A 25,624-nucleotide genomic window follows, 5' to 3' on the forward strand; every position below is an offset into this window, starting at 1 on the left:
CAGGAGAGTGGGTTTGTGTGTGGGGGGGGGGGGGACCTGGATTTGTGCTGGAAATGGCCCAACTTGATTATCATACACATTGTAAGGAGAGTGATCACTTTAGATAAGCTATTACCAGCAGGAGAGTGGGGTGGGGGGAGAGAAAACCTTTTGTAGTGGTAAACACCCATTTTTTCATGCTTTGTGTGTATAAAAAGATCTCTATACTTTCCATAGTATGCATCTGATGAAGTGAGCTGTAGCTCACGAAAGCTTATGCTCAAATAAATTGGTTAGTCTCTAAGGTGCCACAAGTACTCCTTTTCTTTTTGCGAATACAGACTAACACAGCTGTTACTCTGAAACAATTCTCTAAGATGTGGCATAAACAGAATACATTATGGTGTGATGTGGCATAAAAGTTTCATTGGTGTTCAGTAGGGATGATCAATCAGTCACGTGTGGCCTTAACCCTTGAGATTGCAGCCATTCCAAACTCATCCCAATCAAACCTATATCCCACACCACATATACATATTTACAAAGACATGTAAAACAATGAGGTAGTGAGCACCAAGGAATTGATGTGGATTGTGTGCCTGAATAGACAGCCAAACACAACTGAAGGCAACCTTCACACCACCCTGGCTCTCCAGCCATTTCTGATATGCCAGTAACTTCCAAACACTTGTACCTACCCAATCATTCCTGACAGCCCCAGCTATCCTCCCTGCCTTTTCCTCTTTTTATACCACCTGGGTTGGTCTCCTGATGGGCTCATAAGCTGTAGCTGTCTCTGGCCTTTGTCTTTTAATCCTTATCTCTACAAAGAGAGGCCAAGCCAGGAAGTCTGGTCTCCCTCCTGAGTCTCAGTCACATTTACCTTCAGGTGGTGGATGCAGCACTAATCCAATCAGCACAAAAGAGACTTTAGGACAGTCACAACCTATAGGTACCTTCTTTAGGGCTATCACCTGTTACATCTGAGAGGAGGGATGGTCTGGGTGCTGACACTTGGGAGACGGGTGTTAAGTCCCCTGCTCTGCCACAGACTTCCTGGGTGACTTTGGGCAAGACATGCAGCCTCTCTGTGCTTCAGTTACAAATGGGGATAATATCGTGTCCCTACCTCACATGGGCACTGTGAAGATAACCACATTCAAGATAGTGAGGTGTCCAGGTTATGGGGGCTATACGAGTACCTAAGATAAACAGTACAATGGGTGTGCCTTTAGGACTCAACCTGGCCCTTAAAATTAAAGGGACACTGTCCTATAGTTTTGCCCAAAATTCAGGCTTTGTCTAAAAAGAGGGAAAGAGATGAGGGTGGGGGTTTTGAAAAACTGAAGGTGAATAAAAAGGTTTATATAGAATTAAAAAAAAAACTTTAATAGAAAACAGGTTTATTTAGATTTTAGGTTTTCAGTGCTGAAAACCAGGATTTTTCAGCAATATGGTAGTTCACGAGACCAGACAGTGATACTGACCAGTCACTTTTCAATGGCCAACCAGCGGGAAGAGCAAACAGTGAATGAATGGGACACACAGTGGTGAAAAGTATCGTTATGCTGGCAGTTTGATGAAACCTCATGTAAGCTGGTGGGCGTAATAGCTGTCTTTCATTCGGGATATATGTAAGTAGTAGTTAAACTCCTTTTGGAAATAAGATAGATGAAATCAGAAGAGCCACTGCCTAAAATTCAGGTCACACACAAGGTGGATCAGGAGCTGAGCTATGTGGGCAGAGGGGTTTCACTGGGGACTGTTATATAGACAAAACTACACAGGATCGTCTCAGGGGACAAGACAAGATGTCACGTTTATTATAATAACACAATTTTATTTAAGACTAATAACTAATATCTGATACCTATACACACACACACACACATCAAATGTTCTGCAGCTTCTAGATAGTTACCAGTCCTGAATGTAGCTTGAGTTCGTGGCTTGGGTTCGTAGCTTGTGGCGGCTAACTGGCCAGGCACAAGGAAGAACTGGGTCTCTGTTGGGCATGCACCGATGCCCTTCCATATTGGCAGCGGAATGTTCCCCTCCAAAGTCTTCCATCTCACCCATCCTTTTTGTAGGCTTTAGTTTGAATCCAGAGTCTATAGGTCTTGCTGTGTCATGCTGCCTCTGGGTTCGGTGTGATTGATCACCCGTCGGTTGCAGACATGACTTTCAGCCTGGGACCTGTCTTTGATGTTTCTTCAATTGTACTTTTGTTCTTTTCTTTTGAGGGTGAACTCCTCTTACTTTGTCAGGGCTGTTGTTTGCATCTTCAGCCATTGGTGTTTACACTTTATTTCATCAGAACAGGCTGGGGCTGGAGGTTAATTCCATCATCCATCCATACCGCATTCACACATCTAAACTAAACTAGTAAGATTACAGCAGGGTTTAGCAAAAATGAAGTGAGCATTTTAAAATGGGTTACAACATGGACAAGTGTAAGGAATGGCAAACAGTGAACAGAAGTTACAATGTTGAAGCAGTGTAATTTCAGTGATTTAAGCAGCAATTGGATTGAAAGTGAAACTCAATTGGCCAGTTATTGGGGTACCTGGTTTTATGAATGAATGTAGTTTCATTCATAAAATTTTACTTATGAAGTTATATTAATAAAGTGAAGACAATTTAATCGATCAGTTCTACAGGACTCAGTACAACTGCAGAGAGTTAGGTATTGTTTGGTGGAGCTGTGTATGTGTGTGACGAGAAGCAGCCAGAAACAACACAGAAGCAGACAGAGGAGGTATCAAAAAGCCAAAGAAGCATTTGTAGCATGACCCTGAGAGAAAGCTAGCAGAGAGCTTTTGGGGTAGAGTACTGGCTCAAAAAAGTCTTGGAATATTGAGTAATGAAACTTTCTCCTGTTGGTTGATTCTTACTGCATTCATGGAAATAGGACTTTGTGTGCATTCTTTGTAAATAAATAGGATTGCATCAAAGAAATGCCTGACTCATCATCAATTTCTCCGCCTAACAGAAACAACCTGCAAGACCCTGGACATTAGCTAACTGGTCAGGTCAAAATTATTTCGTTCCTGTAGTGGCCACAATGTGCCGGGTGCTTCCCAAACAGACTAGAAGTCCCAGTCCCTGACCTGAGGAGCTCACAGTCTTTGGATAGAGGTTGAGGGAATAGGTACAACATATAGGTGGTTAATTAATACATTATTCTGTTATCCATTTTGCCATGGTTGGTCATCTGAGGATAACACATCTCCAGGAGGGACTAGAATGCGGAGAGGGTAGAGGCCTTGTTCAGGAAAGGCATTCCATGTATATGGGGGTATTTGCATGAGAAGCCAACAAACGGTCAGATGAGCCGACTAACAGAGGGGCATAGTTACATAGGGCTTTGAAAGTGGCAACAGGAACTTGACCTTATGTAGTGAAGGAGGGGGAACCGATGGAGGGACGAATCTAAATAAATTTGATTTTTAAAATTTTTCCAGTTTCAATACTCTAAATTGTTATTAGTGATATAGGTAAGGATATCGCAAAAAGAAAAGGAGTACTAGTGGCACGTTAGAGACTAACCAATTTATTTGAGCATAAGCTTTCATGAGCTACAGCTCACTTCATCGGATATGTATGTGTGTGTGAGAGAGAGGTCCCTTTAAAATGTTGGTAGCCAGCTAGGTGCTAGAAAGCAAGACCTTACTAGAATAAATTGAATGAGTCCATTCTCCTTAAGCGCTTGATGGAGGTATTTAAAATGTTTCACCAATATAATGAGAATCCCAGCTGACCTATAGAGGTGCCAACCCTCCAGGATTGTCCTGGAGTCTCCAGGAATTAAAGATTAAATTTTAATTTAAGATTATGTCATGTGATGAAACCTTCAGGGATATGTCCAACCAAAACTGGCAACCCTAGTGACCTGCAGATCAAAATCATTTTTAAATCTATCTGGTGAGGCCACAGGAGTTTGTAAATCTTTCTTGTGTGCAAAGTGTAATTTATTGGTACATTGTTTACTAAAACTGGTTACAATGCTTTGGCCTCATCTGTTTCAATTCTAGAGCTAATAGATCATTGTTAATGGATCAGGCTATCATTGGATGAAGAAATCAAATTCTTTTGCCTCTTGGACATCATTTTATCAGCCGAGTTGTCCAAGTTATAAAATTCTGTTCCACGATATAAACAAAACAGGCCAGGTTCTGATCTCATTTCCACAGGTATAAATCTAGAGTATCCACTTCAAAGGAATTACTCCAGATTTCCACAGGTGTGGAATCTGGCCCATTGAACAGTAACCTAAGAGCAAAATCTATATTAATCTTTTTCTTCCTACACTCTTCAGTCTGTTTTCCTGAATTGTAGGAAATTTACATTTGTATATAGTGTTTCCATTAAAGATATAATGGGGTGGAGGAGAAACCCTGCCCCTGTGGATTGCTAGCCAGTACAGGGATTGTCTCTGTGTGTTTGTACAGCACCTAGCACAAGAGAGCCCAAGTCTCACTCAGGCCTCTACCCACAACTATAATACAAATCGTCATCATGGATACTGCTAAACCATCCCTTCCAGAGAAGACTTTTATCTCATAGGAGGGGAGTCAGTGTTTCTTGGTGCTGAAGGGTTCAATCCCCCTGAGCAACCCAGGGATGGAGATTGTTACTGTCATGATACCAGGCTAGCTGCACTTCTGACTGCTCTCTGGTCTCTCTCAATGCAGCCCCTCAGGTTTCAGGCCCTGTGCCTTTACCACTCCTGGCATGGAATCCTATGATGCTGCCACTCTTAGACCAGGTCCTGGTCTACGGTACCTTATGGACCACCCATGCTTATCTATCAGGCCTCACTGGGTAAGTTACTGCTATTCTTCCCTTTGGGAGCTGTGACCAGTGAACAATACAGTGCCCAGACAGCCCTCTCAAAACCAAGTATTGTTTAATCTTAACAGTGGGAACAAAGCAGAACATAAAAGTAAAAGGATTTTAAACCAATGAATGGTCTACACACAAGCCTGTCTTACCTAAGTCCTTCCACATTGTGAAGGGAGCCTAGGAAGGCCTGGTTTCTTCAGACACCCTGGTGGGTGCCTTTGGCAGTCAGTTTGTTCTCCCAAATAGGTCCTTGACAACTGTGTCTCCTCCCTGCTAGAGAGAGTCCTTTTAAAACTAGTCAGGAATCAGGACCTTTGTTCTCCTCAGTTTCTGGGGCTTGGACCTTGCTACCCCAAACCTGTTTGGTGAGCTCCATAGGGGGTTGGAGATAGGACATGAAAGCAAATGGCTCCTGCATTTTGTTGGCAAATGGGTAGCCATCTTGAGCCATTGTCTGGGTCCCTGCTTGTTTCTCCAACACCTTGCTATTAAAATAACCCATCATATTCATAGAGCAAATATCCCAATAACCACATCAACAAGACACTACTCATAGATTATTACAGAGCACCCCATTTCTGCCACAGTTACAGAAATTCCATTAGCAAAGATGGGGCCGTCTTATCTGTATGCTAAACCCCTAGCAATACTGTAGCTGCTGTGCAAATGAATACATCAAATAAAGATTAATCATGCACTGTTTTGTAATCTGACATGTATGCTCACATAGATGTATTTCCTTCTCCCAATATTTAAAGTGGCTAAAGCAGGTCCTGTTCCCAGCCTGAGTGGGATGCCTGGGGGTTGAGAGGCCCAAAGAGAGGGAGCTGAAGAGCAAGAGAGTTCACCCTATGCTCAGGTTGCATCAGGAACTCCTGCAGCTCCTGTCCCACCAGGTCGTGACACCACTTAATCAGATGTGGCCTGACTGCCTCCCCACTGCGACCCTGTGCACCAGCAGGGGCCAGGTAATGATTTGCAGTGCCCACAGCAGGGAGCCGAGCCCAGCCAGCCTTGGGGGACAGGAGCTACTTTGACAGGACAGGAGGTTTTGGGGATCAAATCAGGACAGTGCTGCGAAACCCAAGACTGCTGGGAGATCTGGTAGGTGGCAGCTGATATTGGCACATTTTACCTACATGCTCTAGCAGCTTTCAAAGAGGTGTGTCCAAACAAAAACCCTGGATCCAAACAACCCTGAGTTTGGGGAAAATCTGGAATATGATCTGCAGCCACACCTTGTGAGTGGGACCCATCTCTAGGAAACGCATTCCATTTTTTCCACCTTTAAATAGCTAATAAATTTGCACTTAGCTTTCCCATTTTCCCAGTAAAATTCAATTTACATTGATCTATAGGCAGGCTTTGAAGGAGGAAAATGTACAGATTGGGAGGGAGGGATTTCTAACTTCCCTGCACAGACTTTGTATTGCCTGCAGCAGGGTGATCATGTTTTGTGGCTTTTGGGCCATTGCTTCCCCTTTTCACTCCTCTTGGTCAGCAGCTGGGATCCATAGCCAGGAACTGCTGAAGGCTTCTCTATCCATTACTGCAGCTCTAAAGGGCAGCTAGACTCTCAGGGGGCTCGTTATTGTCCACCACAAGACAGCTGCTTTGCCCTTGCACCACCTAGTGGTCTCAGCTCTGCTTCTGGATCTAAGATGCTGGCCCCCTGTAGGCACCAGTTTGGTTTATTTATACCAACCAATGCCCACAGGTAGAGCTCCGCAAATCTGCGGATATCTGCTTTATATCCATGAATGCAGATATCTGCAGATCAAATGTAGAGACAAATTTTGTATCTCTGCAGGGCTCTACCTACATATGGAACACTAGATGCTGGCAAAACCAGCAGGGAAGTCCCAGGATGGGAGATAACGTTACACTAGCAGAAGAGCAAATGTAAATGCTCCCTAGGTGTTTTATATTTATTTCGCATGTGAAGTGGCTTCTCCATTGTAAACTGGTATTTCACATCTTTCTTTCTTCTTTCCTTTTTTTAAAACCAGGGTCTTTTGAGATTAACTTCCCACTGCCCAGGGAAAATTCCCTGTGCAGAGAATAACATTGGGCTGGTTTGGATCAATGAAGGATTTTGGAAGGAAAAGCGAAGCCACAGGGCTTATCAATATCACCTTGCAGGAGGGTGGGGTAGGGGCTGAGTTTCTGCCCCCTGTCTTCACCTGGTGCTTTGTTCACTCTCTACAATGGGGAAGGTGCCTTTAAAAATCCTGCCAAACCCAAGGACTGAGTAATATTCAGATCCATAGCGTGATCTCAGGTTTTAAACAGCCCACCGCACCTCTCTCTTTGTCCAATGTTTCCAGAAGAGACGTGATGAGGATTTTAACAAACTCCCTAGGCTCAGTGTGTGTGTGTGTGTGCTTTATCCTTTAAGGTCAACCAAGCATAAGACTTAAAATGGACATACATCTCTCACTGCCAAAGGTGGAGGAGGGTGGGGGCAGAGAAGCACCAGCCTCCTTCCAGCCACTCCTGAGTAAACAGAGAGCTGACCTCAGGCTGCAATGGTGTGATTTCCCTTTGCAAGCGCCACTCCTCTTTACAATAGTCCATAGCTCCAGGATTTTTTCCTGACTCAAAGCATTAACATCCCCAAGCCTCCCTGGAGGCAGGTAGCAGGCAGCTGATTTGTCTCTTTATTCCTTGTTTCGTTCTTAAGGGGGGGGATAAAACCCCTAAGCAATCAACTCTGCTTTTTTATTTTATTACCTTTCATGTAAAAGAACCTTTGTTAGGGGGTTATCCCCACGCATGCAGGGTTGCAGACTGCAGAAGATGGCCAGTGCCCAGGAGATGTAAGGAGCTTGGAAGAATCCTACCCTGGGAGTGGTACTTGCTTTGTGTGTGTGTAGCCTCCCACTCCAGTTGCATTTTTTTTTTTTTTAAATGCTGTGCAGTGCTTCGGTGAGATGCTTTTTTGGTTAAAAGAAGAAGAGATGTCACACCAGGAGCTAACCCAGCGACTGGCTACAGTCATCACTCATGTGGGTAAGGTATCTCTCTTCTTCCCCTTACCTTTTGCATGGATTTTGGGCTCACTTCTCTTCACCTCCTCCACAGGCTGGGAGGCAAGGCTGCTGTGCCTTAGGCTTGTTTCAGTGTGTATGGTAACACCCATTGTTTCATGTTCTCCATGTATATAAATCTCCCCACTGTCTTTTCCACTGCAAGCATCCGATGAAGTGAGCTGTAGCTCCGGAAAGCTTATGCTCAAATAAATTGGTTAGTCTCTAAGGTGCCACAAGTCCTCCTTTTCCTTTTGCAGCAGCTTTGTGTGACACCTTGCGAGGGATTTCAGCGCAATTGGCGAATTGCAAAAAGCTTGCCCTCAAAAAATCTTTTGGTTAATGCATTTGTCCACTGTGCAATTATTTAGGCTTTTCAAAAAATGCAGATGTGCTTATTGTGAATTGAATTGCATTAAATCTACACGGGTAGTAATACCTGCCGATGAAATGCTATAAGGGCAGGGGCTGTGTTAGGGGCTCTCTATAAAATGTATCGGGCTCGTCTTCACAGCGCTATCTTGGGAAACTAAAAATTGCAGCCAGTTAAAATGTAATTCTGTATTTTTACTGTCAGTGCTGTTTGAAGGGTTCTGGAAGACCATAGGGCAGGTGGATGAGAGCTGTTTTAGAGCCCAGGCACCTGGTAGTTTTTTCTTTTCTTAATCTCTGAAGGATTAATAATCCTGTGATGCACTAACCTGGGCACACTGAGTTAGGAGGAGGTGGTGGTGGTGGTTTAACCTGCTAGCCAGGTGTTGACAGTGATGAGCAAACAACTGCAAGAAACTGCCCATTAATTACTTCACCTGCAATGTCTCAAAGCATGAGTTTTACCAGATGAAAATAATCAAGTTAATAAGGCAGTGGAGTATGCTTTTTGCACCTTTATCTTGAGGCATACAATTGAGCAAAAGCTGATTGTGACTGTTTAAAGTAGGTGAAGAGAACATTTTTTTTAACTGACTAGGCAGGGAGGCATATTTCTATAGCTGTCCATTTTTGTAATGGATTATGTATTGTGAATGCAAAGGACACTGAAAGCATATTGAATTTGTATAATATCTGCGCTAAAATACTGTGGGTTCAAAGCGTGGCTTTCAAGTAATGTATAATAACACTTTAGATTCAGATGTTTGTGTGTTTGTTGATCTTAGCTGTAGAACCTAAATGGTTGGTGGTGGGTATGTGCTGATTATTGCATTAGGCAAATTTACATATAGAATTTTAAAATAATATAAAATTCTATAGAATTTTTAAATTAAAGCCCCAGTCCTGTAACATGTTCCACACATGGAATATGGATGGGCCTCTGTGCCTGGCTTCAGTGTGGCCTGATGGGGGTGCTAGGGTTTGGCCTTGGAGAAGCGTTTGCAGGACCAGGAATTAGACCAAGAAGACAGAGAGATGCATGTGAAAGCTACTGTGTAACTGTAAGATTAATTATGTATTGTCTGAATTTGTGTCAATCAGAAAAATAAAATTAAAGACTCTGGCATTCATTTTGAGGCAAATATTATTTTGTAAAGCTGGGATTTCAAAGGTGCTTAAGGGATTTAAGCACTCATCGATTTCCTCCCCTCCCCCTGTCTCTTTAGGCTCACTTGAAACCCCCCATCTGCTATATTATCACTTAATTCTTCCCCCCCCTCGCAAAAGTAGAACCTTTGATATACCGAAGATGAATGCCAAGATTTGCTAATATGTAAATTAGAGGTATGTCAGCCTCCATTTGGGAACTTCAGAAATGTAGGAACCTGCTTTGACCATTAGTGATCAGACTAATGCTTTGCACTTTTCATCCAAAGCCTTCTCAAACATTAATTAATCTTCACATGTCTCCTGACAGTTGGGGATGTATTACATCTGTGTTACCCAGGTGAGAGAAATTCAGTGGTTTTCCCAAGATTATGCAGCAAGTCAGTGCTAGTGGGAGAATAAAACTCAGATTTCTAAACCTTGCTCTGAGTACTAGAACTAAATTCTCTGCTTCTGAATAGTTCAGGGCATGGAAATCTGATCTGAATGTTTCCATAGAGTGTGCAAGTATATATAAAATAAGGGAACCAAAATATATTTGTACAAAAATGGAAGTGATTAAAAAACAAAATCCATCTTTTAAAAAACATTTTTCATAACCCTCTGCTGATGCACTGTTTTTTCTGAATCCCACATTCTACTGTGAGTCATGTTAGCAGAATCAGCAGCTGATTATTAAATCAAAAAGTCCTTCTATGGCAGTGGTTGCAGGCAATCTCAGAGCACTGAGAACCTCTCAAAGCTCCGATAACTTCCCATCCCATGCAAGAGCAGGACAGCTACCATTATGAATACACTCAATAGTATTTGCTACTTCAGTAGCATCTTTCATCCCAAAGAGACCCAAAGCACTATTCACGCTTATTGACACTCAACCCCAGTACAATGCAGCTACTTCTGGGGTGGAAATACAGCACTCAACCAGCACAATAGTGAGAAGTGGCGGAAGAGGAAATTTGGATACGACCTAGCTCCTTCTACTTACAAAAAGTACCATGGGATCTTTAGTGTCCATGCAAAGTAGGCAAGACCTCCATTTTTAAATGTCTCACATGGGAGTGTCACATGCATATGAAACTAGGAACATAGAGAACAGGACTGGAAGGGATTTCCTATGTCATCGAGTCCTGTCCCTGCTATCACAGGAAATCCCATCCCGTAATCCCATTCATGAATTTATCAAGCTCCATCTTAAAACTAGTTAGGTTTTTTACCCCCATAACTCCTATTGGAAGGCTGTTTCAGAACCATACTCTTCTCTGATAGCTGATTTCCATGTGGGAGGAGGCTTCTATCTGCCTTGAAAGGATGATTTAAGTCTGTGAGGATCTACGTGTTGGTTCCAGGGACTCTGTGTTTCCAAACACACGCCGTGATCCTTCTGTGAGCTCCACGCAGATGGCACCTGCACAGAGTCAATACATTAAAGCTCATTGCGGGATCAGTGTCCAAATATGTAGGGCACAGTGACTAGTTTACCTCTGCACATACCCTTTTGGTGACCTGCACCTTGTAATGCAGCTTTTTCTCCGTGTTGATCAACAGATGCCTGATTCCGATCTTTTTTTTTATTTTTTTTTGGCACCAGTGTGCTTTCTCTGATTTCAGTGGAGTTACTCTTGCTTTACACTGGTGTGGATGAGAACAAAAAGGGACCTAAGGTTCCTAGAACTGGTGCACTTTGTATATTTTCTCCTTCGGATCCACAGAGCATGGGAAATGTTCCCCAGAGCTCACTGCAGAAATTGTTTCAAGGACAGATATAGATTAAAAAAAAAATAATTTACACACTTTCCTTGAGTGACACTTCTCACCTTGCAAGATTGTGTTCCTTGGATAGATGGGTGAAAAGCTGTTCATTATGATGGAGAGAAGAACCCACGCTTGGGGTCTGGGGCTGACAGTGGCTGTGTGTTTGTGTGGGAATTCTTTCACTCTTCCGGCTTGCAAAACCCACAGGAATAAACCTCCATGCCCCCACAATCCCACCCACGCCTGGCAGCTTGTTCCCAGCTCTGCTGTGAGTGGGAAGAGCTCTCTGGGCATTGGTATGCAGATGGGCACACCCACCAAGTGTCCCACTTTGTCACAAGATTTTATTCTTGAAAATGACTTCCGCAATGAGGCGGGGCCACCAGGACAGATGTCAGCAGCTTAAGAAGGAAACAACTGAACTCGTACCCTACCTTTGCATTAAACCCCTCAGTACCATTGAGGCCTGGTTTACAGAGATGCTAAGCGTCCACAGCACCCTTTGATTTCAGGTGAGGTTGACTCTGAAAATGAGGACCAGGTCAAAATGAGCTGCTTTGTTAGCCTCTCTTGTCTTGGAAGCACTGAGCTAAAACCTTAATATGTATACAACCTGCTACGTAAACTATACATGAAATAATAATCATAATTAATAAAAAAAGGACCTGCACTTTTATCACAGCTTCCATCCGCAGTCTCAGAGTGCTTTACAAATATTAATTGTAACCTCTCATGGCTCAGTGAAGTAAATGTTACCCATTTTACAGATGGGGAACTGAGGCTCAGAGTGGCGACATGACTTATCCAAGGTTATCCTGAGAGTCAAGTGGCAGAGCCAGGAACAGAACTGAGATCCCCTGACTCCCAGGCCTATGAATTCACCACAGGACGTCAATTCCTGTCACCTGGGTTCCATCCCCGCCATAGGGCAGTTGGGTGAAATGTGTCTGCAGCACAAGGCCATGCAATGCTGCAGTTTAGGACAGGAAGTAAAGGAAGATACTGCATCCATTTGAATGTGCAGGAGGAAATTAGGTCAGCGGAATATAATAATCCAAGATGGAACTTGATCAAGATTGATTTCGTTTTTCACGTGCTGGTGTCACAATCTCTGTCTTGTGCTGTGAAACTACCAGTTATCTTAATATATATCACAGCTTTGCACAGAGCATAGTAAACATTGCTAATCTGTGTCCTGTGTACAGCACTCTTCATGCTAACTTTTTAAGCAATCTTCCTTAAACGTATTGTATCAGATGGCGCCCTTTGTTACTTCTGTGCAAATGCAACCCCACTGATGTCAAGTCAAAGAAAACCACACTGTCCATGGATCATTCCTTTGGTCTCAGACTACCTCAGAGCATTCATGCAATTTAGGATTTCATTTCAAGTACGTTTATTTGGATCTGTTCTAGACCCAGTGAGCAACTAGTGATGACTGACCTTTTTGCATCAGCCAGAAAGCACTGGTTTTCTTCACCTTGCTCTCTGATGCAGACAGAGGGCGTGTCCTTTGTTCCATTGCCCATAAAGAGGGATTTAGAAATCTGCAAAGAAGTGTTTGCTAAATCTGCAGGGGTTTTCCCTGCAAAATCTGCAAAAATGTGGTGGAGTTTTTTCTTCCAAGATCAGTCACTCTTTGTTTTCTCCTATTCTGCTTCGTGGGCCTGTTTAATTGCACAATCAGATTAACTCATTGTAAGACAGAAGGGGAGCTATTAAAAAGATATTCACTGGCTTTTTAAAAACTGAACAGCAAGCAAAGCTTGTAAACGTAACCAGTGTAGCTAATAAAATCTGCAGATGCTTGTTTTGTATTTCCCAAAATGTAGAAATTCATGGGACTTTAAATAACACCTGGTACTTCAAACAAACAAATGCACTTTATACATTTTGTTGAGTCTCTCTCTGAAATAAAGAACATGTGAAACTGTCAAAAACTATGGATCCAGAATAGTGTTCTGGGTTCTTCTCTATACCTACCCAAGATACTTAGTTGTAGGGCCCTACCAAATTCATGGCCATGAAAAACATGTCCCGGACCATGAAATCTGGTCTCCGCCTGTGAAATTTGATCTTTTGTATACTTTTACCCTATACTATACAGACCAGTGTTTCTCAAAATGGGGGTCCTGACCCAAAAGGGAGTTTCAGGGGGGTCACAAAGTTATTTTAGGGGCGTCATGGAATTGTCTCTCATACTTCTGTGCTGCCCTCAGAGCTGAGAGGCCAGAGAGCAGTGGTCGTTGGCCAGCAGCAGCAGTCTGCCAGCAGAAGGGCAGAAGTAAGGGTGACAATACCATACCATGCCACCCATACTGCTGGGCGGCCGGAGAGTGATGGCTGCTGACTGAAGGTGGCTGCAGGTGGCAGCACAAAAGTAAGGATGGCAATTCTGCACCCCCTCACCCCCAAAATAACCTTGTGATTTCCGCCCCCCCAACCTTTTGGGTCAGGACCCCTACAATTACAACACCATGAAATTTCAGGTTTAAATAGCTGAAATCATGAAATTTACGAGTTTAAAAATCCTATGACTGTGACATTGACCAAAATGGACCCTGAATTTGGTAGGCAGGGACGGATTAATCTTCTGTGGGCCTGGCTCCAAACATATTTGTGGGCCCCCATGGGGGCAATGGAACATGGTGGGTGGGGGTGGAGGGGTGGTGTGTCGGTCCCTGGAGTGAGGGGCCAGTCAGGGGCAATGGGGCATGGCATGGAGAGGGCAGCCCTGCTCTGCCCAGCCCTGTGAGAGGGCACTGTTTACAAACTGGCAGTTGCCAGACACACAGTAGCCTGCCTGGCCCTGTGCTTCCAGCATGCCTCTTCCCCTCGTGGGCAGGCCCATGCCATGGCACACATCCCCCCCAACACCGGAACCACCACCCCCCCCATGGCCAGAGCCTGCCCCCGGACCCGCTATGCCCAGCGCCCCCCCGACCCTACCACAAATGCACAGTGCCCTGCACAACACCATCCCTGCCCAGCGCCCCCCTGCACACAGCCCCACCACAGCTGGCCAGCACCCCCCACATAGAACTCCCACTCCCTAGTGCCCCAACACACACAGATCCTCCCCGCCCCTTCACAGCCCAGCACCCGCCCAGGCCCTCCAGAGACCTCTCCCCCGTGCCCTGCCTACTGGCTGCACTCACCAGCCCTGCTCAGAGGCAACTGTGTCTGGCGGGCTGAGCTGGCAGCGCAGCGAGGGTTGGTCACGGGGCGGGGAATCGCTCTAGCCCCTCCGGACGAGGGCAGGCTCCCTCAGGACATTCTTGCCTGGAGGGGCCCAGCCAAGCCTTCCCCCCCACAACTGACCAAGACTGGCCAGGCTTCTGCACCAGTCCCAGGTGGCTCAGCTCTGGGGAGACAAGCGGGGCCCCACAGGTGGTAGGAAGCAGAGACTGCCCGGAGCCAGAGGTGCACTGGGGTCCGGCCAGGGGGCAGAGAGAAACCGGCGGGTGGGGGCAGGGGCAGAGAGGAGCCCTCCGCCAGCGGGCCGAGAGAAGCAAGTGGCTGGCAGGGTCTCAGGGCACAGTACAAGCAGAACAGGCCGGGGCCCCTTCTGAGCATGGGCCTGGCACCATTGTAAACCTGGCACTGTTGGTAGGGCCTGACTTATATTGTCCTTTTGACTCGGAATGTAGGGGGGGAAAAGAGGCTAACCGGCTTCCAGAACCACTGGAAACGGTAACTCTGTAGCATGTTGTCTCCATTTCCTAACACAAGAACAAGGAGACATTTAATGACATTAAAAGGTGGCCGATTCAAACCCAGTAAAAGTAAATGTTTTTTCACGCAGTGTGCGGTTAGATTGCAGAACTCATGGCCATAGGAAGCTGTTGAGGCCAAGAACTTCACAACCACCACTCCGGATCTAATTGCTATGATTTGTGTTACTGTAGCTGTTAGGAACCCCAACCATGGTGTAGGCTATAAAGATGCTGCTTGTTTATGTTCTGTAGAAATGTGTTGAACTATAAGTAGCCCCAAAAATCTATTGGTTAAAAATAGGCTTGACAACAGTCAAGCAAGGCATGGTAAAACAGGAGCGAAATGAGACTGCTCAGAGGCAAGTTAGAGAGATTAGTTCGCACACAACCCCAGGTCATGTTGTAAACATGTTTTGGTCCAAACTGGTTTTTACAAATGTTTCAGATAACTTGTTAAACATCTGATGAAGTGAGCTGTAGCTCACGAAAGCTCATGCTCAAATAAATTGGTTAGTCTCTAAGGTGCCACAAGTACTCCTTTTCTTTTTTCTAGATTGATAGTTATTGATGTAGAATTTACGCAGCTGCTAATGAAGATGATGATTAATGTTAAATAGCCAATGAGAAAGTAGAAAACATTGAATTGTGGTTTAAAAGGTGGATTTGGATTCTTTGACCATGGGATGGTGTTCCAAGAAGGAGGAGTGCTAGGCAGAGACGGGCTCCACCTAACAAAGAGAGGGAAGAGCATCTTCGCAAGCAGGCTGACTAACCTAGTGAGGAGGGCTTTAAACTAGGTTCACTGGGGGAAGGAGACCAAAGCCCTGAGGTAAGTGGGGAAGTGGGATACTGGGAGGAAGCATGAGCAGGAGCGCGTGAATGGGGAGGGCTCCTGCCTCATACTGAGAAAGAGGGACGCTCAGTGAGTTATCTCAAGTGCCTATACACAAATGCAAGAAGCCTGGGAAACAAGCAGGGAGAGCTGGAAGTCCTGGCACAGTCAAGGAATTATGATGTGATTGGAATAACCGAGACTTGGTGGGATAACTCACATGACTGGAGTACTGTCATGGATGGATATAAACTGTTCAGGAAGGACAGGCAGGGCAGAAAAGGTGGTGGAGTTGCACTGTATGTAAGGGAGCAGTATGCTCAGAGCTCAAGTATGAAACTGCAGAAAAACCTGAGTGTCTCTAGATTAAGTTTAGAAGCATGAGCAACAAGAGTGATGTCGTGGTGGGAGTCTGCTATAGACCACCGGACCAGGGGGATAAGGTGGACGAGGCTTCCTTCCGGCAACTAACGGAAGTTACTAGATCGCAGGCTCTGGTTCTTATGGGAGACTTCGATCACCCTGATATCTGCTGGGAGAGCAATATAGCGGTGCACAGACAATCCAGGAAGTTTTTGGAAAGTATAGGGGACAATTTCCTGGTGCAAGTGCTGGAGGAACCAACTAGGGGCAGAGCTCTTCTTGACCTGCTGCTCACAAACCGGGAAGAATTAGTAGGGGAAGCAAAAGTGGATGGGAACCTGAGAGGCAGTGACCATGAGGTGGTCGAGTTCAGGATCCTGACACAGGGAAGAAAGGAGAGCAGCAGAATACAGACCCTGGACTTCAGAAAAGCAGACTTTGACTCCCTCAGGGAACTGATGGGCAGGATCCCCTGGGAGAATAACATGAGGGGGAAAGGAGTCCAGGAGAGCTGGTTGTATTTTAAATAATCCTTATTGAAGTTACAGGGACAAACCACCCCGATGTGTAGAAAGAATAGTAAATATGCCAGGCGACCAGCTTGGCTTAACAGTGAAATCCTTGCTGATCTAAAACACAAAAAAGAAGCTTACAAGAAGTGGAAGATTGGACAAATGACCAGGGAAGAGTATAAAAATATTGCTCGGGCATGCAGGAGTGAAATCAGGAAGGCCAAATCACACCTGGAGTTGCAGCTAGCAAGAGATGTTAACAGGAACAAGAAAGGTTTCTTCAGGTATGTTAGCAACAAGAAGAAAGTCAAGGAAAGTGTGGGCCCCTTACTGAATGAGGGAGGCAACCTAGTGACAGAGGATGTGGAAAAAGCGAATGTACTCAATGCTTTTTTTGCCTCTGTCTTCACGAACAAGGTCAGCTCCCAGACTACTGCACTGGGCAGCACAGCATGGGGAGGAGATGACCAGCCCTCTGTGGAGAAAGAAGTGGTTCAGGACTATTGAGAAAAGCTGGACGAGCACAAGTCCATGGGGCCGGATGCGTTGCATCCGAGAGTGCTAAAGGAATTGGCGGCTGTGATTGCAGAGCCATTGGCCATTATCTTTGAAAACTCGTGGCGAACGGGGGAAGTCCCAGATGGCTGGAAAAAGGCTAATGTAGTGCCAATCTTTAAAAAAGGGAAGAAGGAGGATCCTGGGAACTACAGCCTCACCTCAGTCCCCGGAAAAATCATGGAGCAGGTCCTCAAAGAATCAATCCTGAAGCACTTACATGAGAGGAAAGTGATCAGGAACAGTCAGCATGTATTCACCAAGGGAAGGTCATGCCTGACTAATCTAATCGCCTTCTATGATGAGATTACTGGTTCTGTGGATGAAGGGAAAGCAGTGGATGTATTGTTTCTTGACTTTAGCAAAGCTTTTGACACCGTCTCCCACAGTATTCTTGCCAGCTAGTTAAAGAAGTATGGGCTGGATGAATGGACGATAAGGTGGATAGAAAGTTGGCTAGATTGTCGGGCTCAGCGGGCAGTGATCAATGGCTCCATGTCTAGTTGGCAGCTGGTATCAAGTGGAGTGCCCCAAGGTTCGGTCCTGGGGCCGGTTTTGTTCAATATCTTCATAAATGATCTGGAGGATGGTCTGGATTGCACCCTCAGCAAGTTTGCGGATGACACTAAACTGGGAGGAGAGATAGATACGCTGGAGGGTAGGGATAGGATACAGAGGGCCCTAGACAAATTAGAGGATTGGGCCAAAAGAAATCTGATGAGGTTCAACAAGGACAAGTGCAGAGTCCTGCACTTAGGATGGAAGAACCCCATGCACCGCTACAGACTAGGGACCGAATGGCTCGGCAGCAGTTCTGCAGAAAAGGACCCAGGGGTTACAGTGGACGAGAAGCTGGATATGAGTCAACAGTCAGCCCTTGTTGCCAAGAAGACCAACGGCATTTTGGGCTGTATAAGTAGGGGCATTGCCAGCAGATCGAGGGACATGATCGTTCTCCTCTATTCCACATTGGTGAGGCCTCATCTGGAGTACTGTGTCCAGTTTTGGGCCCCACACTACAAGAAGGATGTGGAATAATTAGAAAACGTCCAGCGGAAGGCAACAAAAATGATTAGGGGACTGGAACACATGACTTATGAGGAGAGGCTGAGGGAACTGGGGATGTTTAGTCTGTGGAAGAGAAGAATGAGGGGGGATTTGATAGCTGCTTTCAACTACCTGAAAGGGGGTTCCAAAGAGGATGGCTCTAGACTATTCTCAGTGGTAGCAGATGACAGAACGATGAGTAATGGTCTCAAGTTGCAGTGGGGGAGGTTTAGGTTGGATATTAGGAAAAACTTTTTCACTAGGAGGGTAGTGAAACACTGGAATGTGTTACCTAGGGAGGTGGTGGAATCTCCTTCCTTAGAAGTTTTTAAGGTCAGGCTTGACAAAGCCCTGGCTGGGATGATTTAGTTGGGGATTGGTCCTGCTTTGAGCAGGGGGTTGGACTAGATGACCTCCTGAGGTCGCTTCCAACCCTGATATTCTATGATTTAATGTTAATTATGGGGCGTTGTTATAATTGATTATAAAAAGGATAGCACACTGATTTTTTTAGATTAGACTTGCCTATCTGCCATCAAGGAACCATTAGAGAGGATTTTACCCACTCCCCTCATATAGGGACTGATCATCCCTAAATGCATCATTCCTTATTTTAACCATATAATCGGGACCACATACAGCAAAGGTGACAATGGACCCGGGCCCCCTTGTGCTAGGTGCTGTACAAAGATAGAACAGATGGGGGCAGATTATACTCTGTTTTCCTCTAAAGCATCTGGCATGGCCCCTGGCAGAGACAGGATACTGAACTAGATGGACCTTGGGGTCTGATCCAGTCTGGCAAGGCCGATGTTCCTATTTCGGTCGGCCTCACATTGTATTAGCAACAGCACGCACTCTGTCTCTCCCCCGTTTTCCGCAATAGCAGAAATAGTTGATTAGTTTCTGGTTGTTTTTGTTTCCGTGGGTGAGTGGGTGTTTGTTGGTATGCGAAGCAATTATTGAGGGAAAGCTAAATGGCAGAGCTGAGTCCTGCAATTAGCCCTGGTGATGCTCGTAGTGTCTTCTCTCCTGTGTCAATGAGCTGAGTGCACTGGTTCCAGCTCCTGTGTAAGTTCTGCCTCCCATACTTGGACACCTTCCTCTCGTCGATCATGATTTCATTTTCCAGGGGGCTTGTAGGCTGTAAGGGAGGTTGTGGGTGCATAAGGAGAGGTGATCACTCAGGTAGCCAGGGCCAATCCAATAGAGAGACCTGAATGAATGTAAGGAAGGATCGTGAATTACACTCTGTGCTCAGTGGGGCTGTCACAGACACCAGAGCACTAGGGCCATGTGCCCTCACTGGCCTGTATTTTGCAGCCAGCTGAAGCTTTTCCAGGGCATGTGGCTTCATTCCCCGATATAACGAGTAATTGCAGTAATTGAACCTGGAGGTCACAAATGTGTAGATCGCAGAGGCCAGATCTGTGTCTGGTAGGATGGGGCACAGTCTTCTGGCCAGTCCTAGGTGGAAGGGGATTTTTTTTTTGTTGTTGCCTGGTTATTTGGATTCTTCCGTGCTACTGGTGCCCAAATGGACCTCAAGGCTGTGACTGACTTAACAGTCTGACGACAGTGGGAGATAAATTCCTCAAATCCCTTCCCCTTTCCTGCCCTCCTGGGCTCAGCCTCCCCAGGTGCTGATTTGGGCCAGGTGCCAAGAGCTTGGAGGTGGTGGTGTGGGCATTTGATGTAAAGAAGACCCAGAGGGGTCTCGACCACTCTCCCTATAACCTCTTATCAGCGGTGAATAATGCAGGGTATGTCTACACGAGAGCTGGAAGGTGTAAATCACAGCACAAGGACACGTACCCGCACTAGAGAGATGCATTTTAGTACGGTTACGTGTAAATGTGTACACCTAGGAACAAAGAATGTAGGCCATACTTAAAGGATGGGGACTGTATCCTGGGAAGGGAAGCAGGGACTCTGAAAAAGATTTGGGGCTCATGGTGGATAATTTGCCGAACATGAGCTCCCGGTGTGACGCTGTGGCCAAAAGAGCTAATGCCATCCAGGGATGCATGAACAGGGGAATCTTGAGCAGAAGTAAAAAGGTTATTTTACCTCTGTATTTGGCACTGGTGCGACTGCTGCTGGCATACTGTGTCCAGTTCTGGTGCCCACAGTTCAAGGATATTGATAAAGTAGAAAGGGTTCAGAGAAGAACCACAAGAATGATTAAAGAATTAGAAAACAGGCCTTAGAGTGATGGGTTGAACTCTTTTTGAGTCTATTTAGCTTAACAAAGAGAAGGAGCGACTTGATTACAGGCTATAAGTATCTACATGGGGAACAAATATTTAATAATGGGCTCTTCAGTCCAGCAGAGAAAGGCATAACACAATCCAATGGCTGGAAATTGAAGCTAGATGAATTCAGATTGGAAACAAGGGGTAACATTTTTAACAGTGAGAGTAATTAACTGCTGGAACAATTTACCAAGGGTCATGATGGATTCTCCCTAACTGACCATTTTAAAATCAAAACTGAATGTTTTTCCAAAAGATCTGCTCTAGGAATTATTTTGGGGAAGTTCTATGGCCTGTGTTATACAGGAGGTCAGACTAGGTGATCACAGTGATCTCTTCTGATCTTGGATTCTATGAATCTACCTCTGATCAAGCTAGCCTGTTAAAAACAGAAGTGTAGCCATGGTGGTGCAAGCAGCAGGAGGGGCTACCCGCCCTGAGTATGGTCCTGTCTGAGACCCTACGACAGGGGTGGGCAAACTAGCCCTCAGGGCTTCGGATCCGGTCCGCGGGATTGCCCCCCGTGGTGCCGCAGGCCCCGTGCCGCTCTCAGAAGTGGCCAGCACCACATCCTTGGGGCCCTGGGGGGAAGGGGACCCAGAGGGTTTCGTGCATAGCCCTTGCCTCCAGGCACTGCCCCCCGTTAGCTGGGAACGGGGAACCGCGGCCAATGGGAGCTTCGGGGGAGGTACCAGGAAGCGTGGCAAGGGCAGCGCGCGGAGCTCTATGCCCCCCTCCCCCAGGGGCGGCGCAGGGATGTGGTTCCGGCCACTTCTCGGAGCAGTGCGGCGTGGGGCCAGGGAAGGCAGGCAGGGAGCCTGCCCTGGCACCGGTGCATGCCACTGCAACCCTGGAGCCGCTTTAGGTAAGCGGTGCCAGGCTGAAGCCCAAACTCCTCCTGCACCCCGCCCCCCAACTCCCTGCCCTGAGCCCCCTGCCTGCACCTCGCACCCCTCCTGCACCCCAACCCCCTGCCCTGAGCACCCTGCTGCACTCTGCACCCCAACCCCCTGCCCTGAGCCCCCTCATACACCCGGCACCCCTCATCTGCCCCAATCCCTTGCCCTGAGCCCGTTACTGCGCACCGCACCCCAACCCCCAGCCCCGGCCCTGCATACAATTTCCCCACCCAGATGTGGCCCTCGGCCTAAAAAGTTTGCTCACCCCTGCCCTACGATGTACTCGAGGCCATTAGCCTCTCCTGCTGCTTGCATTGCTGCAGCTACAGTTCTGTTTCCAGCACTCTAGCTTGATCAGAGCTAGTGCAGGTAGGTCTCCTCGAGCTGAAATTTACACCTCTAGCTCCAGTGTAGACACACCCACCAAGGAGTGGGACATGCAGGTGAGGGCTTTGGAGCTGGAGGGGCAGTACCCCATGTGGCCCTCTGAACTCAGACCAAGTGGGAGGACTACTTCCCTCCTCCCTGGTAGCCCACTGGTCGGAACTCCATGCAGCTGAGGCCCTGTAGGGCTTGGGGTAGGGGAGGGAGCGAGGGTATAGAGCTGGAAGGTGGCATGGATCTCTGGCAATGCGGCAGATATACCACTAAAGAAGTCTATGGCAGGGAAAGCCTTTCCTAGAAGCCTTCACTTCTCCATGCCTTCTGCACCCCTCAGAGCTGGAACTAGTCTGCCAGGGGTGCAGGCACAGGGAATTGGATGCACCGCAAATGCATGCTGCTTATCATTCACGGAAGTGACTTCCCTTCTGCTAGGCTTTAGGGCCCCTCTCCCCAGCAGGACTTGACTCAAAACACAAGGAGACGGGTAAAAACAAGCACTCTTCCCAGATCTCTCATTGGGGTTTCTTTACAGCCATGTAACCTGGTAATCTTAATATGCATATTTCAGCCCATTAACTAGCGCTATTTTAAAAGGAACTAACTCTTTTTATAAAGCAACAGAGGAATGGAACTGGTCTCTGGGAATCAGATTTACAGCCTAGCATAAAACAGTGGGACACATCACTAGTTGAAACCGCTTTGTATGAAAGAGTGATGTATAGATTATACAGTAAAAGAATAATTTGACTGCATATAGTTAAGCACTGGAATAAATTGCCGAGAGAGGGTTGTGGAATCTCCATCATTGGAGATTTTTAAGAGCAGGTTAGACAAACACCTGTCAGCAGATCTCAAACTTTATGTAAGGGGACTGTTGCCCCCTTACTAACATTCAGTGGGGGTGTTTTAGTTGCTAGCTCCCGGTACTAAAAAGGGGGACGGGTCTATGGGAAATCAGGACCCTGAGACTGACAGTCCCCAGGAACAATGGGGAGAGGCCAATGCCCCAAGTCAGCCTGAATGACAGGGCAGGCAGGCTAGTCAGGAGGCCAGGGAGGTCCCATCGTCCGTGTGAGCTGGATTTGCCTGGGTCAGACAGAGTGGGGCTGAGCTAAGGAGAAAGCAGGGGCTCAAGCTGAGCTGGGGGGCAGAGCTGGGCCAGATCCAGAGGGACCAGAAAAGCAGCCCAGAGAGAGCAGACCCTGTCCTGGGAGCAGAGCTGCAGCCCCAAAGCCAGAGGCACAGCCCAGAGAGAGCAGACTTGCCCTGGGTGCAGAGCTGCAGCAACCAGAAGCAGAGGGGCCAGCAAAGCAGCCCAGGAAGCAGGTCAGTGCTGGGAGCAGAGTCACAGAAGCAGCCTGCAGAGCAGACCTGTCCTGGGAGCAGAGCTGCAGCCCCAAAGCCAGAGGCACAGCCCAGAGAGAGCAGACTTGCCCTGGGAGCAGAGCTGCAGCAACCAGAGCCAGAGGGGCCAGAGAAGCAGCCCAGGGAGCTGGAGGCAGAGCAGCAGCAGCAGTGCAGAGACCGAGTGGTGGAGCTGGGGCTGGAGCAGTCCAGAGCTGGGTGCGGTGAGCAGCTGGGGAGACCGAGGGGGACCCTGGGCAGCAGGCCCAGCACAGGGAGACACCTCAGCCAGGAGGCTCTGCAGGCCAGGCTTGGATCATAACCCCAACAGGGCGGGGGCCACACTGGGAAGAAGGGTCCTACCACTTAGTGCCTGAGAGCGCGTGGCCACCACCAGAGCGAGTGTCCAACCCACAGCATCCCTGCAGCACAGCCAGGGCCGGAGAAGGAGGCCTGGGACTTACAAGGAACAGACTGTGAACTGCCCTGACATTCCAGAGACGCTGTTTGTGATGTTCCCTGCCACAGAGCGGGTTGATGTGTTTCCTTTAACCTTTCCCATTTTTCCTTATTCTTTTTAAAATTAATTGTGGATTAAATAACTTGCATTTGCTTTAACTTGTATGTAATGGTCAGTGGGTCAGAGAAGTGCCCAGTGCAGAGAGAGTACCCCGGAGTGGGGACATCCTAGCCCCTGTCCGAGGTGACCACAGCAGGGTTGGGGGTCGAGCCCCCCAGGAATCCTGGGCCCAGCCTTGTTGGGGTTACGAGGACTCTGCCAGACAGGAGAGTGGAAGGGGAGTCCTCAAGGGCAGGGAGGCCACTGGGTAAAGGAAGTGGGAGCGAGGACTCAGATCCTTTCGTTAGCCCACTTCACTGGGGTAGTGCAGAAACCAGGAAAGTACCCCACAAGAGCGGGACTATTCCCCCGCTTACATTTAGCAACCCAAGGACCCCCATTTTGATTTTAAAATTTTTGGTGACCCCGAAGCCCCTCTGCTCAGCCCTTGCCATGCCCCTTCTCCAAGGCCCCACTCACTCCATCCCCTCTCCCTCAGTCGTTCACTCTCCCCCACCCTCACTCACTTTCATCAGACTGGGGCAGGGAGTTTGGGTGCGGGCTCTGGGAGGGAGTTTGGGTGTGTGAGGGGTATGGGCTCCAGGAGGGAGGGAGTTTGGGTGCACATCCCTCTGGCAGTGGCTCCTAGGTGGGGGGGCCATGGGGTCTCCACATGTTGCCCCCGCCCCCAGGGCCACAAGGTCATGCTGGCTGCTTCTGGGAGCGGCACGGAGCCAGGGCAGGTAGGAAGCCTGCCTGAGCCCTGCTGCGCCACTGGACTTCTAGTGTGCAGGAGGTGCTGGGAGGGAAGGGGAAGAGTTGATCAGCGGGGCTCGCAGACCCCCTGGGACCTCCAGGGGTCCACACACCCCAGTTTGAGAGACGCTGGTCTAGATAATACTTAGTCCTGCCATGAGTGCAGGGGACTGGACTAGATGACCTCTCAAGGTCCTTTCCACTTCTGATATTGGACCATTCCTATCTCACATTAGTAAAGTCTATGTATTTTACCAATCCTTTTTCCTTTATATATGTTTTTGCTAATATTTGTTCCAGATTACCTCATCTTCATGTAGTATATGGTACCTTTTTCATGTCTTTTATTCATATAAATTTAAATAAATACAATTATAACAACAGACGTAAGACTTAGTAGGTGTAGTGCCAATTAAAAGCTCCCATCCCCAGCAAGCGAAACCAGAGCCATGCACAGATACACACAACTGTTTCAGCCCTTCCAAACGCCCACAGATGGGCTTTGGCAAGTCAACAGATTTGAGCTATATCAGAAGACAACTTTTATCCTGCAATGCTTTGCATGTGAGCATGAGGGTCCACCTATGTGCAAGGCATTGCAGGATTGGGCAGAATTAATTCGGAAACCAAGGGGTCCACACTGAGAACTCATGGCTGGCAGCTCCATCTTTCCTACTCCCGGTCACTCATGCTGATCTTTGCTGCAGCAGCGTGGCACAGGTGAGGTAAGACGTCTCCAGGCCATTTAGGGAATTAGACCTTAATGTTATCCAGAAACCAATGCAAATCCTTGAGCACTGGTGTAATGTGCTTCTAGTGAGGTACCATGAGCTCCCATAGATTGCACTAGCTTCTACCTCCAAATGGATTTATGGTGCAGTCCCATGATAGTTTTGGAGGTGACCTACATGTGAATTGCGAAGTCAAGATTGGTATTGGAGAAGAAGGCACTTGGCCAGACACCGTTGCAAAAAGGTGATCCTGGTCGGTGCTGCTCTTTGGCCACCTAAAAGCCGATGGGGCTGTAACCTGATACCCTAAGTTGCACACTTGGGTTACAACTGATGGACATATATATTCAGCTGGGGGAGGGGGGCGGTTGACAGAACCTTGGCCAAATCCTCCAACTCACGGTTGTAGGCTCAGGATTTCATCTCAGCCCGTTTCAGTGTCTTACGGTCGTGCTTACTGATATATCATGTCCCTAAAAATCCATAAAGATAAGAATGGAGAGGAACTGTCTGCCTTGCTCTGTTGC

At 47.2% G+C, this 25,624-nt stretch overlaps 1 protein-coding gene across 6 annotated transcripts in view; it reads left to right on the plus strand.

Moving 5' to 3' along the window:
* Positions 1–7,361: 7,361 nt before the first annotated feature.
* Positions 7,362–25,624, plus strand: part of MCF2L2 (MCF.2 cell line derived transforming sequence-like 2) — a 319,798-nt gene continuing 301,535 nt past the window's right edge. For all 6 annotated transcript variants that reach the window (XM_073359253.1, XM_073359256.1, XM_073359257.1 and 3 more), the window contains exon 1: positions 7,362–7,836. In XM_073359253.1, the coding sequence (XP_073215354.1) occupies positions 7,758–7,836 (79 nt within the window). In that variant the 5' untranslated portion in view covers positions 7,362–7,757. The remainder of the gene's footprint in view (positions 7,837–25,624) is intronic.

The sequence above is a fragment of the Lepidochelys kempii genome, chromosome 9 (assembly GCF_965140265.1).
Source record: "Lepidochelys kempii isolate rLepKem1 chromosome 9, rLepKem1.hap2, whole genome shotgun sequence".
Taxonomy (NCBI): domain Eukaryota; kingdom Metazoa; phylum Chordata; order Testudines; family Cheloniidae; genus Lepidochelys; species Lepidochelys kempii.